We start from the raw sequence: 18,679 nt of genomic DNA on the forward strand, positions 1-18,679 counted from the left end.
AATAAATTATGCATTACCTTTTTTGTATTCCCTCCGGTTGATTGAAGGGACGTATGATCCCAGCAGTGGGCACACCGTTGCCTTATAGTGAAAACCACGCAGGCGCGAGGCGCTAACAAACACCGGGTCAAATATCAATTATAAAATGGGTAAGTACATTAAGTAAGATCTAGTATTTTGTTTAGATTGATATTTTTAAAATCGTAATATATTTTCAATGCAATATTCGTTTTGACGTTTCGAAAATACTGTCTTTTTCACTAGATTGTCTTAGTATTGTATTATGACGACGTAGGACATCTTTTATTAGATGCATGTGCGTACTTTAGTAGGTAACATTGTATCATCACTAATTTAAGAGCCACGCTCTTATCAGTGTAGCATTCTCCTAACTCTCCATGCTACTTTTTTTAACGAAAAATAGGGCAGTGGTTTCCCTCTTGCCTTGCGCCCCGCAGTACTCTGTCTGACGCAAGTGGGATGGCCCAGAATAGTCTATTTCAAAGCCGTACTAGGACTCCTGTCCTCCGCCTCTGAATAGTACTGACAGTTACTGCTGCCCTCTGTCAGGTTCCAGGTTACAGTCCCTGTGATTTTCCCCTTCCGTCCTGCATTGCCGCATAACATTGTATGCCACTACGCAATTCCACAGAGTACTATAATGCGGGAGTACTTACTACGTGAATGCAATCCAATACCCGCAACACGATACCTGTTATATGCACCTGCCTATTATTATATTACCCCGGTACTGGACTTGCGCCAATGAGTTATTAATTTATAAGTGCAGTTTTCACTAACACTAGTTGGCTTGACCATCTTCTTCTTATCGTGTGGGTTATGAGGGGGATTCATTATCTGCAAGTCCTTCTGGGCGAGCTCCATCTTAGGCCTCGTCAATGCCTTCGGGCAAGTCTGGGGCCAAGATCAAACCCATCAAAGGTAAAAAAAAGTAAATATCTCAATATCTAACATGAGTATTAACTAGGTTAAAGTTAAAATTTGCGAAACGATGGAATTCGTATGGACTATTAAATACAATTTATCTGCACTTTTGTCATCCAAGCAAATGGGCCTCTACTAATAAGTATATTATTATTAGTAAATAAGATGCAAATTATGTTTGTCGTAATTTATTTAAATAACAATACGTTCGGTTTCAGATACGTACGTAAAATCTATAAATCAAGTTACCTGCCGTTCTGAGATGATTCTTGTCTCTGTTATAATTTTGGTGGTAAACTAAACTTAATTTTACTTTAGTCTGACAACTCTAAAAATAAGGCCGTCCTTCTACGTCGAGTGCGAGACAGAGATAAAGCTTGTTTTAGACGCCATCTTCTTAATTTTCTCTCAGAGATATAATCCGTGATAGGTGGGACTCCCCCCTTCTAAAAATGGAGATGGAGCTTCACACCCTATAATTTGAATTTATGATCGCCCGAATATTGTCCTACTAACACTAGTTTATAAGTCGTTTGTATACTAACATTCTATGGACTTTGTCCGAAATAAACGATTTTTATTATTATTTATTATAATCCGAAGTGATCCGACAGAGAACGAAAGTTACCGACTTAGATCTGAAAGATGGAAAACGGAAGTGGTAGTGGTATGGTCACATTTGTCGCGGAACCGACATATAAAAATCTTACAATATTATTATGACCCTTGCAAATAAGGATCACTGTAGTAATAATAACATACCTGACAGAGGGCAGCAGTAACTGTCAGTACTATTCAGAGGCGGAGGACAGGAGTCCTAGTATGGCTTTGTAATAGACTACTCTGGGCGTCATTCGGCAAGAGGGAAACCACTGCCCTATTTTTCCCTAAAAAACATTAAAAAAATATACGGTCGAATCGAGAATCTCCTCCTTTTTTGAAGTCGGTAAAAAGTAAGTAATGATGCGTAATAATAAGGTCCACTTTCTAAACTCTGTCCGCACTAATTCTACCGATGGTTTGTTGTCAGTCATCATCGTAAACATTGCAATGCTAGTCATCACTAATTTAAGAGCCACGCTCTTCTCGGTGCAGCGTTATCCATGTAGGGAATCCAATCCCGACTCAAGATCGCAAATTCGAGATCCCGCGGGATTGAAAATATCAATCCCGCGAGATCTCGAAATTTTCGAGATCTCGTCTAGTTCATAAAAAGTTAGGATGGCTGAAAACGATGACAACTGCTTGTTCGTGATAGTGAGGTTATATAAACAAAATATTTTTGAAAGAAAAAACTTTTCTTCAATATTACTAACGAAATAATTAAAGTTTCTTTCGAAATCAGCATAATCAAAACAAAAAGTGTAACTGAAGGAGATCAGAAGGTAGTTACGGGTGATTTTGAAAGTAGCTACGTAAAAAAACAAAGTTACCTACGTAAAAAGACTACTGCTGCCCAATCCCGTCAATCTCGAGCGGGATCTTTTTTTTTTTAAATTAAAATGGGTTTGCTCTTGACTTCGTTCTTCCACGAGGAGAAGAAGAGATCGGCGTTGGAACGAGCTTACCCAGAAAATGCCTATTCACCCGTGATTTAAAGGACCACAGGTTATAAGATTCAGGAAGCACCGACGCCGGCAGCCCATCCCATTCCTTGGCTGCGCGCATTATGAAGGATGAAGCGAAGCGCTTGGTGCGGATTAGTGGTATGTCAACCAAGTAAGGATGGTAACCCGCCGTACATCTGGATGTCCTCAGATGGAATGGACTTGGTGGAATGAGCTGATGGAGCTCATGTGGATCTCGTCATATTATGCTTCGGGATTGATCCCGAAATATTAGACGAGATCTCACGAGATCGGGATTGCATTCCCTAATGTCCACTGTTGTCAATATTACCACAATATTCTGACAAACAGCATCATCATCACCAGCCCATTAACGTCCCCACTGCTGGGGAACGGGCCTTCCCTATGGATGGATAGGGAGATCGGGCCTTAAACCATCACGCGGGCCCAGTGCGGATTGATGGTTATTAACGACTGCTAATGCAGCCGGGACCAACGGCTTAACGTGCCTTTCGAAGCACGGAGGAGCTCGAGATGAAAACTTTTTTTTTGTGGTTCTCTTCTCCTCACTCCTCGACGAACAGCATATGACCCTACAAATAACGATCACAGTACAGTAAGGTCGACTGAAATTTTGTCGGTGCGTGTTTGAAAGATGTAATAGCGCTCTAAGGACGATGTTAATCTCAACTACTATAATCCTGGCCAGTAGTTGACACAGCAACAAGCCCACCCACACACTTCCTTATCGCTACGGCTCACATCAACAAGTATATTTATGATGAGATCATTGACTTAGCCGACTACTATTTTAGGCTCGCCGTGTTGTTCAATAACACGGAATAAAAGAGCTTGGAAATGCCCTAACGCGCATTTTGTATGAGAACCGTGTCGCCGGTTTAACCCCACTCGCTTGTAATACTACTCCTGCAAGCAGATAACTATAATAGCTCTACTGCTTCTCGAATTCCAAAGCCACTTTACCGGCAATGTACATTTTATGTCAAAGGCTGCAATTTTATAATTACTTTTCGTAAGATACTGTATACAATATAATATATTTTTTCTTCTTCTTTGCGAGTCGATGGCGATCGATACTAAATTTTTGCTGACCAATAATTGGCCACGCTTACGGCAATGTCAGTGGCTTCGTAAAGGTCTTTAATAGTGCAGGTATTAGGGCACTTAGGACAGCACAAAAGGTGAGCCATAGAATAATAAAATAGAGAAATAGGAGGGAGTTGAGGGTGAGAATATATTTTTTGATAAGTAGCCGATCATACTAAGGTTTTAGCTTTCCTGTGATAAGAAGGGATCTCCTTGCATGATAGTCGATTTTTAATTTTTGACCCTGCAGGTTATAATGCACACGACGACCTTTTCATATACTAGTTAGGGTACTTTTCCACCAGAGATGTGCTATGCAGCTATGTTGCGAAGATGTGAAATCTACGCTACGAAAATATGTGACTGTTTCCACCAATACTACGCTAGTTAGCTGTGAAAGATGTGCTACGAAGACGCGCCGCCGCAAAGTAGCTGTGCGCTAAAGTTGCGCATTTTTGTTTCCACGATGGGATGTCTCCTTTCAGCGAAAAACGCGGGCATACTGTAGGTACTCTGCTCTGCACAAAGCTACACCACTCGCGATGGCTCATAGCGAGCATCCATAGCATGAATCCATAGCACGCGTCCCTAGCAAACATCCATAGCACGCATCCATAGCACACATTCATAGCACGCATCTATAGCATGCATCCCTAGCACGCATCCATAGCACGCGTCCCTAGCATACTTCCATAGCACGCATCCTTCCATATAAAAAGAATCATATTGATTAATCATATAGGTGGGGTTTCTCGGATGGCTCGGACTTAAAGTGCAAGTGCGGCACTGTTCCCCAAACGATGGAACATCTTACATCGTGTCCTGTGTGCCCGAACACCTGCACGCAGGAGGATCTGATGAGCGCTGCAGATAGCACCATACTTGTTGCCAAGTTTTGGGTCGATACAGTTTAGTTTGCCATCGACACGATAAGAAGAAGAAGAATCATATCTTAGTTGAATCCGTTTCCACCAGTGCTAAGCTATGTGCACAAATGAATATGATTGGTGGATATCAAACGCATCTATAACATCGTAGCATAGCACATCTCTGGTGGAAAAGCACCCTTAAAAGGGGGTTTGGATTTTAAAAGGACATTCTGTCTTATGACTTAAAATACTTTTATAGTTAGTTTTAGTACTGTTAACTAACTTTTGAGACAAGAATCACCAGACAGCAACAGCGTCATACTAACGCACTCAAACACAATGGCCCTAATTCCTGCAGACACCTCCTAATTTCATTTTAAGTTATATCCGTCATTTTCTTATCCGCCAAAAAGAAAAGGAACGGATGATTTGACAACTGTTAATTTTAAATTGAATGAGTGAATGAATGAATAACCCGGGCGAATAAAATAAACATCCCGCTGATATTCAACCTGTTTAACATGTGCTGTCAACTTAATTCTGCCGGGTTATTAGCCAATATAAAACTTTGGGAGGGATTTTTAAATTGCTGCCTAAAATTAACTTGTGTCCCATAAACTTTATGCTTGTCGATTGCCCGTCCCTTTCCTTTTCAGAGGATAAGAAAATGACAGGTATAACTTAAAATAAAATTAGATGGTGTCTACAGGAATCAGCACCAACTATCGTATTAAAAAATACTGAACATTTCACACTAATCCGCCGTAATCAAACTATACATATAATTAATCACTTTATATAATAAACAAACATAAAATATCCAAATTTATATGAAAATAATTTATACTTATGGAAGCTTATTTTAAACTAATTTAAATGTTCGGTTATCTTAGCATGATTTCAGTGAGAATTATCCTAAGTAGGTACTATTTTTTTCTAGTTAGTATTTAGTATAATCAGCTTTATTACTATGTATCTAAGAATTATTATTGCATTCAGCTTCTGCGGCATGGGTTACGTATCGCAATCGATGCGAAATTTTTCGCGGGCTTTGACCAAAATAGACGTGTGACGGTACGTTGCGTCTGTTAGCGCACCCCATTTATCCGGCCAAGTAGTTGACACCATCCGAGGCAAATGTACAACAAGTCACGTCAAAATAGTCCATAGGTCAAAGACAGAGTTGTATGTCGCGTCTATGGAGACTAGATACGTAACCCATGCAGCAGGGTCTGAAGTAAGTAAAGATTGAGCAATTTTATAAGCACATACATTATTTTGTCTAGATTTTATAGAAGTAGGTCTAATGTACTATCGAATTAGGGCACTGACATTGATGTACTAGTATTTAGGAAGATTTTATATACTAACAAGGTAACATAAAGTACTTTCCTTGATTCCAGTTTCAATAGAATATGCTAAAATTGCAATTTACACTATGATACTCTTGGACAAATTATTAGGTTAACTATAAAAACACGCCTTAATCCTTAGTGGGGTAGACAGAGCCATAAATCGACAGAAAATAAACTATAACTGAACTGTTGCTGAACTTTTCAGTACATCGACCAACAACATTATCATGTACTTACTAATGTAAGTACGTAGTCGTTATGTCAGGGGTCTTTGGCGGCTCAACAGTAACCCTGACACCAGGGTTGATGTGGGTGGTAATCCATCTCACAACCCACACGACAGGAGAAGTACATGATCTCTGTCTAACCCTTAAGAGATAAGTGTAACTTAAACAACTGACGAATTCTTTTTCATTATTGGACATGACAACTGTAGTAAACACTATTGAAACAGAAAAAAACTTGGCTAAAATGGCCACATTGAAGCAATTCATCTAAAAAGCAATTGGACATTTGCGCATATAGAAGTACGCAATCAACAAACATACAGCAATATGAATTGCTTCAATGTAGGCCACATTATAATATAACTCTAGAATAAGATTTACCTCAATTTCAAAGTTCATTTTTAAGTTGAGTATGCTGAAATAATGCTAAGACATCACTGGCTATTATAAAGCTATTCATATGGCTACAGCTCTAACATTGCACATTGAAATGTGATGGTACTACAATATACTAGCCGTGCAGTTACGTTTGTAAGAACTGTTCGTAGACAAGTGTATAGTCTGCTCAGTTGAAAAGCTGAAGGAGACTGACCCAAGCACAGAGCATAGAAACAAGGACGATATGCGCTCAGCAATAAATTACACGTGTACGCATGTCGTCTGTTAACTCACGTCGGCATGTGAAGCGGTCGCACCAAGACAATGTATAGGTGTGTCGTAGATTTTACCTAAATAAACTTTTTTATTATTATTATTTTTTTTACGATTCGTGGGTGACTTTGCAAACTGACGTATCTGTAATGTTTTGCTAAAATAATTTGTGTCTTATTGACAAAATGACAAAAGGTGCAAATCAGATTCGCCACAAATTTCAGATTGGTCAGTTAGCGACGAATTCTGGCTAGACCGCTACATCGATATACGCGTCGTTCATTGCGTAGTAACACAAGCGCTGGTTGTCGTTGCGCGAAACCAAAGAAGCAATGAATGACGTGGAAAGTTTTCTAACACGATAGTTGCCTTATGAGACAACTCAACTGTGATCGTTTTGTGCATATTTGGTTCCCGCCGGATACGCTCCCGCGGCATCTTTCTATAATATAAACTTTATAAATATATTTAGGCGACTTGCCACTAGTGACAGCCTGGGGTATTCTTCTATCGTGTGGATTGTGAGGTGTATTACCAACCCCATCGGCAGCGCCATCTATTTTACTGGAGAATGAAGCCTGGAAAGTCCGTTATTGAATATTTTTCAGTCCTTACAAAAGTAGCTGCATGGCAGTTGCTAATGTTAATCTTTATAAAAGTAAGACAGTTCATAATATACGGTTAAAAGTTCCGTTGTCAAATACTTCCAAATAGGCTGTTACTGGCAATAAATTTATTTTATTCTTATTCTTTAATTTTATAACAATTAGATAGGAGATTCGGTGGCATCATATTACCTACACTTGATGAGTCATAAGTATATAGTTTATTATTTATTTACTTATAGTTATTTTTTTTTAATAATATACTAATACTAGTTAGTGTAGTAGGCTGGGCTGTAGGCCATCTACGGGGTCCACAGGTGGCGGATAGTGGAACGGCCATCTGATATGATGGTTAACCGCGAATATAAAAATAAGCAGTCCCCGACCAAACAGCGACAGGATTAGCAGAACGTAGCTCACTGGGACGGGCTAACCTATAAAATGCTACTTAGGTTCTATGACGATCTTGTGACGTAGCGAGTAGGCGCCGCTACTTCAAAAGCGCACCCCTGATGCCGGGCAGCAGCGGTATCAGTACTGGTTGGAGGCCGAGGAAATGGATTCTGGTAGGGCTCTAGCTAAAACATCACCGATTGAGAAATTGGTCGGTGTACTGCGGAACGGATGGCGATTGGGGCAACCACCGTTCTACACGCCGTATCTATGGAGTATTGAAGGCGATTACTCTACCGACAAGAGCGCAGCTCTTAAATAAAGAGAGAGATTACATACATACATACATAAACTCACGCCCATAATCCCTAATGGGGTGGGCAGAGCCACAAGTAATCAAAGACAACTTGCAGCCACTGTTGATACGAACAGAGAAAAAGAGAGAGATTAGTTTATTTATTTATTAGAGTTGATTTACCTTACGTGCAATTTTCACTAACAGAGTTGTCTCGACCATTAGACGGCGATAAGGCTCACCACCTAACACTTTGGTCTAACAGAAAGCTCGGTGAAGTGTGGGTACTTAGTTCATCTTGCAACGGATGTACCTCTGACTACCCCAAATGGGATAGAGTCGTGAGCTTCTGTTATGATTTTAGAATAAACTAGCTAAATTATACAGATTACATTGAGTATTATGTTCATTGCGAAATATGATAGCCGTAGCGAGTTGCGGTCAAGTGAATTCTCCGCTATCTGATTACTTAAGCAAATGGCGTTCTTAAAGAAATAAGTTATAAACTCACGCCCGTAATCCCTAATGGGGTGGGCAGACAGGAGTAATCAGACAACTTGGAGCCACTGATATGATGAACCTTATGGTAACAAGGAATCAGCCTATCATAATTCTAAGGATTATGAAGAAAGAATCCCTCTGTCGGATTTTACGATATGCCCGGGAAGACAAGCAGCTGAATGTTTCCTATGTTTTTTGAAAAGGAAAAACGGAACCTTTATAGGATCAGTCCCATTTCCCTGGGCAGTGTTAGCTACTAGTCACAAATTGTTAATCTTAATTTATGTAAGTAAATGCCTTTGTAAACTTCACTGTTTTGGGAATAAAGTTATTCTATTCTATCACTTAGTTGTCCGACGACCAACAACCTCCGTGGTCCAGTGGTTGAGCGTTGGGCTCACGATCCGGAGGTCCCGGGTTCGAATCCCGGTGGGGACATATCATAAAAATCACTGTGTGATCCCTAGTTTGGTTAGGACATTACAGGCTGATCACCTGATTGTCCAAAAAGTAAGATGATCCGTGCTTCGGAAGGCACGTTAAGCCGTTGGTCCCGGTTACTACTTACTGATGTAAGTAAGTAGTCGTTACATGAGCCATGTCAGGGGCCTTTGGCGGCTCAATAGTGACTCTGACACCAGGGTTGATGGGGTTGGTACTCCACCTCACAACCCACACGATAGAAGAAGACTTAGTTGTCCGTCCAACTGTCTGTCTGTCCATCGAGACCCTTTATCTCGAGAATGAGTAGAGTTATCGAGTTGAATTGCGGTCTGCGGTCCGTTGAAGCTGTAAAAAAGCTTCTAAGTCAACGCAATCCAAAGACCATTTTGAGCCTTATTTTCATACATTTCAGCATTCGACAACGGAACTTAACAATACTTCCTTATATCTACTCGATAACGACGCAACACAGTTCATAAACACGTAATAGGTAACTGCCAAACAAGGTAACAGGGCTTCTATTTTCAAAATGTCCCTCGCAAATTTTCGCATTTCTGAATACAAACGAATGCTAATTTACATGTTCATCAATTATCAGATTTATCGTGTATCAGAATTTGAATTCGGAACTAAGTACTTTATTGTTGTCTTGTTTTGATAGGCTAGTTTCCAACTAGTCAAATCAGTTACTTTTTACTAAACGTCAAAACACGAAGTTATAAAATTTATATGAAAAAGCGCACTGTGACGTCATAGAAAAACGTGATAAAATGTCACACTTATTATTACGTTTTTCTACAAATTACATAGAAAAAAGACAATTATTTTCGTTAGTTTTAGATCTGTCTTTATTTAGTTATCAGAATTCTATAATTTATCTTTGACCTAAGACACTACACTACTGCTGAAGAACATTGAAAATAGAACCCTCTGTCCACGGATACAAATATAAACCTTCTACTCATACACACTAGGTCAAATTTCATAGAACTAACTACTTTATTTATCAACACTAATGCATTGAAATTCGTGAATTTTAGTTAATATTACGTGTGACGACAAAACTATTCATAAAAACGTATAATAGAATTACGGGCCGAATTTCTAAAGCTACTATTCATAAATTATTATCTCTACGTTGGCAACACTGTCTTCTAATCCAAATAACCGTTTATATAAAAACAAAACAGATTTTTAGATTTATATTACTGTTAGATATAGGTAGGTATTATAATTAGGCTAAGGTAACGAGCCATGCTCTGCAGTTTGGCGAGACTATTTTTATGTAAATATTATAATACCTCTTTGTGAATAAATAAATAAATAATAAATAAGAAAATCTTCTCTATTCAAGTACCTACGTACACGCAACGCACGCACGATTGTTACTTAGCAATGCAGATGCCTATTGTAATCATTCTATTTATCTTTTGTGTGCAATAAAGTATTTGTTACAATACATAATATGCGCGATTGCATACAAAAACATATACATACTGCCGTTTTTATAAATATGTGATTTTTCAAATACGACCTTACGTATGGTGACTTTCATCTCAGACGACGCCCTGAGACATTGATTTACCACTATCGTAGATACAGCGCTTGATACAAAAATGCGGCGAAAACATGGCTTTGAGCTTCTATTTTTGCAAGTTTTTACCACGCACTTTCCCGTGTTACCAGTTCGGCGCCTAATCGCGCACTGAGGTAAAGTACTGTCAACGTCGCTATATTAACAGTAACTTTGCGTCCCAGTTTTTGAGCGTTGATGTTCAATCTACGGTAGTAGTAAATCTATGCCCTGAGATGTTCGCGCCCAATGGGCACCCTCAGGCCCGTTGTCTGAGGCCTGAGGCTTGTTAGTAGTTAATGTTTATCTACAATAAGTCACGACAAAAAGCTACTACGCTGGAACGTGTTAAATATGAATGTAGCTTTAAAAACTCGGCCTTGCCAACCCTTTCCCCGCAACACATTCACAAAAAACCGTAACTTGTCACACCACTACGAAACAACTGAAATCAACACACGAACGGGATACATAATTTATTGGATACCTATACAAATGTTATTGTTATAAACAATCGCTAATAATCACAAGTGTTCGTCTATGGAATGCTTCCAACCGCGTGGCGTCACTGCTCCTCTCGTCGGGTTATGACGTCACTGCGGACAAGTGTATAACATTAGCCTTTGGAATATACAGGTAATGACATCGTAATGAATACTGAGGGGGATGATTCAGACTATAATTCTGATTTGATATCAGGTGAAATTTTCCGGCGCAAAAGTATGGAACGGAAAATAATTTAAAAAGACACTAAAACTTTCATGAATTTTCCGGCAGGAAAATCCATTTGATATCAAATCAGAATCATGGTCTGAATCATCCCCCTCAGTATTTGTTACGATGTCACTAACACTCTATCTACTTGTATGTACTTGTACAGAAAGTATAGAATTGAAAATAATTAAAGAAAACACAAAAAAATACATGTATCTTGCGACGCAAAATTCCACTTGATATTAACTCAGAATCATGGTTTGAATCATCCCCCAGTATTCGTTATGGTGTCATTAACACCCATGTTTAGATGTTGGTGCTGATTCCTGGAAGGTTGAAAAGGCCACATCGACGCAATTCATTCAAAAAACATTGTCATTTTCGCATATAAAAGTAAGTGCGCAATGCAAACAAATGTCTTATAGCAAAACACATAATGGCCCCGATTCCTGCAGACACCGCCTAATTTTATTTTAGGTTATATCCGTCATTTTCGTATCCGTCGAAAAGGAAAGGGACGGATGATTCACAGCTCTTAATTTTAGGAAGAATGAGTAAATTAATGTGTCGGGTTATTGACTGACGTAAAATTTTTAGACGGTTGGTTTAGATTTGTGCTTAAAATTGACGTGTGTTCCATAAATTTTATGCTTGTCGATTACCCGTCCCTTTCCTTTTCGGCGGATAAGAAAAGGACAGATATAACTTAAAATAAAATTAGATGGTATTTACAGGAATTAGCACCAATAACCGCGTAAACTTAAAACAATGTCATATAGCAATATTGCTTTGCTAGATGAAGTGATTTGATGTGACCTTTTTCTTATCCGCTGAAATGGAAAGGGACGGGTAATCGACAGGCATAAAATTAATGGAATATACGTCAATTGTGTGCAGAAATTCAAACAACCCTTCCAAAATTTTATATGGCCCATAACCCGACAGAATTAAGTTGACAGCACAAGTCAAAGAGATTGCATATCAGCGAGATGCCTATTTTATTCGCCTGTGTTATTCATTCGATCACTCAATAATTTTAAAATTAATAATTGTCAATCATCCGTCCCTTTTCGTGTCGCGGTGTCGCTAACAGTTGGTACGGTCACGAGCATTAATATACACACTTTGGTACCATGTCACATTAAATTTTTTGACAAATTGAACTGTAAGTCTCACTAAATATCAAATATGTTAGTGCGACAGAGTCGTAAAGTGGGTACATTATATTGGTCATGACTGTAGGTGTGGAAGTAGTGTATCGTGGTGTGGTACCGACCTAGAGCCTCGTGCTCTATATGTGTATGGTGTAGAGCAGCCGGCGCTAGAGCGGCGCGGCCAGCAGCGCGGCGTACTGCAGCAGCGCCTCGCGCAGCGCCGCGCCGCCCACGCGCCCGCGCGCCGCCAGCACCGCCAGCGACGGGTACACTCCTGCGGGGACACCATGGTACTTGACAATAATTGCAGCATAAAGATACCTTGTCGTTTTTTTTACATACTTTCTCGCCATTTGGTTGTCTGTAAGAAATCTCTTTAAGCGACCTAGTTACGATAAGTCTCTTTTGTAACTAGTTTATTTTTATTTTGGTGCAATAAAGTATATTTGTATACCTTTTAAAAAAGATAAAAAAATATATATTCTTTTTCATATCTTTTGTTATTTTACAATTTTGTATTTCGTACGTGTCTTATCTTTTTAGTATCATTGATGAATTCATGCTAAAGTGGACAAAAGCCATGACGCAATACAATACAAAACGATTTATTGCACTTAAAATAAATATTAAAATTCGTAATGCGCAATGTGTATTTTACAGGGAGATCTGTTTATTTATAAGTTCCATCTATTTATAAGTCTTCTATTTAAAACTTTCCAATCAAAGGCGAAAAAATACTTTCTGCAATTACAATTAAGCGGCGATATTACCAATTAGATTAGAGCCTCTCTCTCTTTGTTTAAGAGCTGCGCTCTTGTTGGTGGAGTAATATTAATTTTTTAATATTAAAATCGGAAATTCAATTCCACGTACAGTACACTTTACAATAACATTCATCCACAGGCACACACACAGTCATACACTTTATTAATGTCTCTGTTAGAAATATTATTTAGTTGTGTGAATAAGATTTGTTTTGTATGTTACCTATTAATTTCTGCCACGCCAAAGCGTCCACTTTCCCGGGCGGCGCTTTCTTCATCGACTCTGTGAGCGTCGCTATCGCTTTCAAAACGAACGATATTTCTGATAACTGGTGCCTGTATAAAAAAAAAACATTTGAGTAATTTATTAATTCTTCTTCTATCGTGTGGGGTCGTGTGGCTGTGGCTGATATAAGTACGTGGCTGTTACATGAGTCATGTCAAGGGCTTTTGGCCCCGTGCCGTAGGGCTCCCCAAGTGTTCCGGGCAACCCTCGGCGGAGGGGGAGGCGCTTGACGCGCTCCCATGGGCGCTGGGCCCCAAAGGGCATCCGCCAGCGGGGACGCGGTTGTGTTCAATTGCGTTCCCGTATCCCCGCCACACGGCGACAAGGAGGAACACCGTTGGGTTTTAGTGGGTATACCGGGTGACGACACCCGGGGAGTCCCACATAACCACGTGGCCCCCCCGGGCGACGTGGTATGCGTAACGCATTTCCCAACGTTAAAAAAAGGGGCTTTTGGCGGCTTAATAACCTTGACACAACCCACACGAGAGAAGAAGAAAACAGTTTTAATGATTTTTTTTTATAATGTAAAAACATTACGTCAGTAACTCAATAAATTTTCAATAATAAAATCTCAAACACTGTTGTAAATGTTGGGGATGCCAATTTAATGCTAACACAGTGGTAACTCTTACGTCATCAAGAGCTAGCAATGGCTGCTTGTCATAGGGTGGAGCATAGCTGGTTTTCTTATACCATGAGTATGTACAATATCCCCTCCGGTTGGTTGGTCCCGCAGCGTGACACATGTGTAGCAGAGTACAAACTCTGCACATACTGGCCTTTCGTTCTGACCGTCATCATTTTAAATTACGAAATTCTCATTCCATTCCGCATTTCCTTTCATTTTACACTTTTTTGACTCACTGCATCCCCGACCTTCATAAAAACAACACAAGTGGATTTTACTGTTTAGGGCCGTGCCCTCTAATTCTTGATTCTTTTGTGAAGTGTGTATATTGTGAACTATGTATATTCGTATTCTGTTTGTGAAGTGTTTTAATAAACTGTATATATTCCTGCTTGCTTCTAATTTATCATCGTTATCACCAATCACTCCCCTACTCTGCCGGCACGTCGGGATACCATATCCTCACCATCCAGCGTGACACATGTAAGATGGTAGTGTTATGAATATGACAACTCACCTTGGCAAAGGTTCTGTGCTATCATCATCCCTGGTATACCTAGATATGACTTCTTGAAACCTGTCTAGCAGGGCAACTATTGCTAAGGGGTCGGTATCATCTGAAACAAACGATATTTAAATAATAAATTCATAAATCAGAAGGTCAATTCAACATTTTTGAATCTACGTCATTTCGCAAGATGTTGTGGCTGAGGAGAAGAAATGGCAAGAAACTGCAACAGCAACAAATCTTTTAAATCATTTTGGGTGTACATTAAAATCTTTGCCTTTGGTTTTGGTTTCCTACAAGACCATCAACCCGGCCCCAGGGGGGACAGAGTCATCTTCTCTGCCCTCCACTGGGGCAATTCCTGTTCGGCGCGTCCTTCCCGCGGAAGTAGGCGCCCTTACTTCAGTAGGCTGGAGTGAGATGGTGGCTGAGTTCGGATAGGGACCCAGACTAACGGTGTATAATGTAGACCCTTGCTTAGAGTTACGGATGAAAACCTCAATGATTGCAGAGGTGAATATGGGAACCATCGGTACGGCAAAGCAGGACGGGAGGGGCAAGTCACAGGGACAGTAACCTGGAACCTGACAGAGGGCAGCAGTAGCTGTCAGTACTATTCAAAGGCGTGGGACAGAAGTCCTCCGCAAGGTTGTGGGTCAAAACACATTTGTCAGCACCTCATTACAGTTTCCCATACATCTATCCTTTTCTGTTACTCAGAGCCGTCATTTGCTAGAGTGAGAGAGAGCGACCGCACACGGCAGAATTAACGTAAGCGTAAACAAATGACGGTTCTGAGTAACAGAAAAGGATAGAAGTATAGGCAAGTGCGATAAAGTGCTGACAGATATTATTATTATATATATGGGTCAACCCTAAATGTACTAAGAATAGAACTTACTTTCCACCCCTGTGAGTGAGTCAATGTCCTCCAGCATGGAGAACTGTAGTAACGTCTCGAAACACGTCCGCGCGAACTCTTCTCGCTCCCGTAACTCTTGTTCGTTTTCTGCAACACAAAATAGTTATAATTATTTTATTTAATATCGCTTTAGGACCAAAACTAAAATTTTTCTTGGTGTCTGGTTTGGCGGTTGAATGTATAACTTACGAGTATAGTTCGGTGGTTGAAAGTATAACTTACGAATATGGTTCGGTGGTTGAATGTATAACTTACGAATATGGTTCGGCGGTTAAATGTATAACTTAAGAGTATGGTTCGGTGATTGAATGAATAACTTACGAGTATAGTTCGGTGGTTGAATGTATAACTGACGAGTATGGTTCGGTGGTTGAATGTATGACTGACGAGTATAGTTCGGTGGTTGAATCTATAACTTACGAGTATAGATCGGTGGTTGAGTGTATAACTGACGAGTATAGTTCGGTGGTTGAATCTATAACTTATGAGTATAGTTCGGCGGTTGAATCTATAAGTTACGAATATGGTTCGGCGGTTGAATGTATAACTTACGAGTATAGTACGGTGGTTGAGTGTATAACTTACGAGTATAGTTCGGTGGTTGAGTGTATAACTTACGAGTATAGTTCGGTGGTTCAATGTATAACTTACAACTATGGTTCGGCGGTTGAATGTATAACTTACGTGTCTGGTTCGGTGGTTGTACGTGCAGTGACCCGGCTCGTATCAGCGCCAGTACTTGCTGTATGTGAGTCGCGGGCACGCGTGGCGAGCCGCGCAACACCTCGTCTCGGATCACCACCACTATCTCACGCGCGTGGGACGTGCCGCCTACACTGTTGGGGGCATAATACTTAGATTATTTATCATAAATATTCCCTGGTAATGTTTCTCAATAGACGTACATTAAATGATAACCTAGACAATTGAGAAACGTCTAAAACATCAAGGTCATCATAATAAACGTGATGAAAAGTTGCAACCATTATATGATTATTAATTAAAATTCATAAATATGTGAAAAACAATCAAATTTAGATCGATTTTTAGTCCTCTTAGACTGGCTTTTTTATATCTACTGATATGTTTTTATCTTTGACTCAGTTTTATCTGGAAGAGAGAGTAATAAGGGGCTGTCCATTAATCACGTGAGGTTTTTCACTAGCCCCCGCTTCCCTTTTGTAATATTATCTGATTTTACTGAACCTCCCCTTTCGAGCGATGTGATTAGTGGACGGACCTAAGGCTGAGTTTGTACTTACGGTGGTTCAAACATGAATGTCTCCAACACTTTAGGCAGCGTCTCCCAGAACTCTTTATACACGTCTGGTCGTTCTCTCGCTAACGGCAAACCCGTTGCTAGTACCTTGCAATAAAACGGACAATTCGGTGTTAGAATTCGAACAACAATGTTTCAGTTACTTTCAAACGCGCCAATTGTTGCCAAGTGGGCACGAGGCTTTAAGTTACCTGTAGTAATAAAGATGCAATCTGCGTAGTTTCGTCAGGTTGGTCGCTAATTCTCCGCCGCTTGTCTTGGCCGCATTTCTGAACCGCTGAGTGGAGAGCCTGAAATAAATCGATATTTTGAAATCCGCATTACGGTAGAGTGAATTAATATACTACGAAACACAGTGGGCCTCCGTTAAAACGCGCGTAAATCGAACGCTGGTGGCGAGCATTTGTACTAACTGTTTGGACAGTTCTTTGCAGTTCCTGTTTTTACTGAAAGTGTTCATAATGATGCGACAAACCGCCACTAGATGGCACGTATTGCTCTATGTAAGCTTATACGCCTAGCTACATTTAGTTACTTCATGGCAAAATAGAGTAACAATATACTACGGTCACTACCCATACCTATTTTATTTTAAAAAAAGCGCCGGGGTTCGTACCTTGCATCAGGCACAGGCCTCCGCTCAATCATAAGGAGGGGGTATGGAGCATACTCCACCACGCTGCTCCACTACGGGTTGCTGGAAGGGTTCTACGGCTAATAGCCGGGACCAACGTCTTAACGTGCCGTGAAGCACAGACCATGTTATATTCGGACAATCATGTCATCAGCTTTGTAATGTCGTAACCAAACTAGCGAACCCGGGGCCTGTGAATCATGAGGCCAACGCAGCCACTGGAGCACAGAGGCCGCTACAGTACCTGCAGCAGGTGCGGCAGCACGTGCTCGCTGTGCGCAGGCGCGGCGCGGTAGAGCGCGGCGGCGGCGGCCAGGCAGCGCGCGCCGCCGCCCGCCGAGCACGCCGCCAGCGACGTCAGCCCCGAGAACATCGGCGGCAGCAGCTCGTGGCGCCCGAGGGCTTCCTGACACAACAATGCGAACGGTAAACACCACGACAGTACACTAACACAAACAGCTGCCGTGACCTGGAGGTCTATAAGCCCACATTGAATCAATTCATTTGACGTTTCTGCATATAAAACTAAGTAAGCAATGTTCATTATCATCATCAGCCCATTAACGTCCCCACTGCTGGGGCACGAACCTTCCCTATGGATGGATAGGGAGATCGGGCCTTAAACCACCACGCGGGACCAGTGCGGATTGATGGTTATTAACGACTGCTAATGCAGCCGGGACCAACGGCTTAACGTGCCTTCCGAAGCACTGAGGAGCTCGAGATGAAAACTTTTTTTTTGTGATCACCCATCCTATGACCGGCCTTTGCGAAAGTTGCTTAACTTCAACAATCGCAGACCGAGCGCGTTTACCGCTGCGCCACCGAGCTTGTCACATGTCAAATAGCAATTTTGTTTTTTTTTTTAGATGATTTGCTTCAATGTGGCCTTTTTAGACCTATTGTGTTTGATCCTGTGTGGCCTTGTATCGGGTCCTTGGTAAGTACAATTTTATTTCTTACAATAATAACCCGCCAAACTGTTACGTTTGATGGCGAGATGCGCTTATCTAATAAACATAAATTTCTACTCACCTAGATAAATAATAAAATAGAAAAACCATAACAATCAAGGTAACTTACAATATATAAGGTCCAAGAAACCCATCGCTCAGCTTAGATGCCATTCTACATAGTTCGAACATAACCCAACAAGAACGTTAGGTACCAAATTAGAGAAGTTCTCCGCTAAGCAGTGTGTCCCTTAGCCTTGACTTTAACATTCCTACACTTAATTTAGGATCCTCTCTTAAC

General features: G+C 40.6%; 1 protein-coding gene across 6 annotated transcripts in view; it reads right to left on the reverse strand.

The window, feature by feature from the left end:
* Positions 1–10,994: 10,994 nt before the first annotated feature.
* The window catches only part of LOC126377806 (protein MON2 homolog), an 80,669-nt gene continuing 72,984 nt past the window's right edge, over positions 10,995–18,679 (reverse strand). For 4 of the 6 annotated variants that reach the window (XM_050025669.1, XM_050025668.1, XM_050025664.1 and 1 more), the window contains 10 exons: positions 17,670–17,831; positions 16,983–17,081; positions 16,775–16,878; positions 16,197–16,348; positions 15,492–15,599; positions 14,600–14,699; positions 13,389–13,501; positions 12,639–12,675; positions 12,524–12,577; positions 10,995–11,129 (listed from right to left, as the gene is read on the reverse strand). In XM_050025669.1, the coding sequence (XP_049881626.1) occupies positions 11,099–11,129; positions 12,524–12,577; positions 12,639–12,675; positions 13,389–13,501; positions 14,600–14,699; positions 15,492–15,599; positions 16,197–16,348; positions 16,775–16,878; positions 16,983–17,081; positions 17,670–17,831 (960 nt within the window). In that variant the 3' untranslated portion in view covers positions 10,995–11,098. Of the gene's footprint in view, positions 11,130–12,523; positions 12,676–13,388; positions 13,502–14,599; positions 14,700–15,491; positions 15,600–16,196; positions 16,349–16,774; positions 16,879–16,982; positions 17,082–17,669; positions 17,832–18,679 lie in introns of all 6 variants that reach the window. The other 2 variants (XM_050025667.1, XM_050025666.1) reach the window with 1 other exon arrangement.

Source organism: Pectinophora gossypiella, chromosome 24, assembly GCF_024362695.1.
Source record: "Pectinophora gossypiella chromosome 24, ilPecGoss1.1, whole genome shotgun sequence".
In the NCBI taxonomy this organism is placed as follows: domain Eukaryota; kingdom Metazoa; phylum Arthropoda; class Insecta; order Lepidoptera; family Gelechiidae; genus Pectinophora; species Pectinophora gossypiella.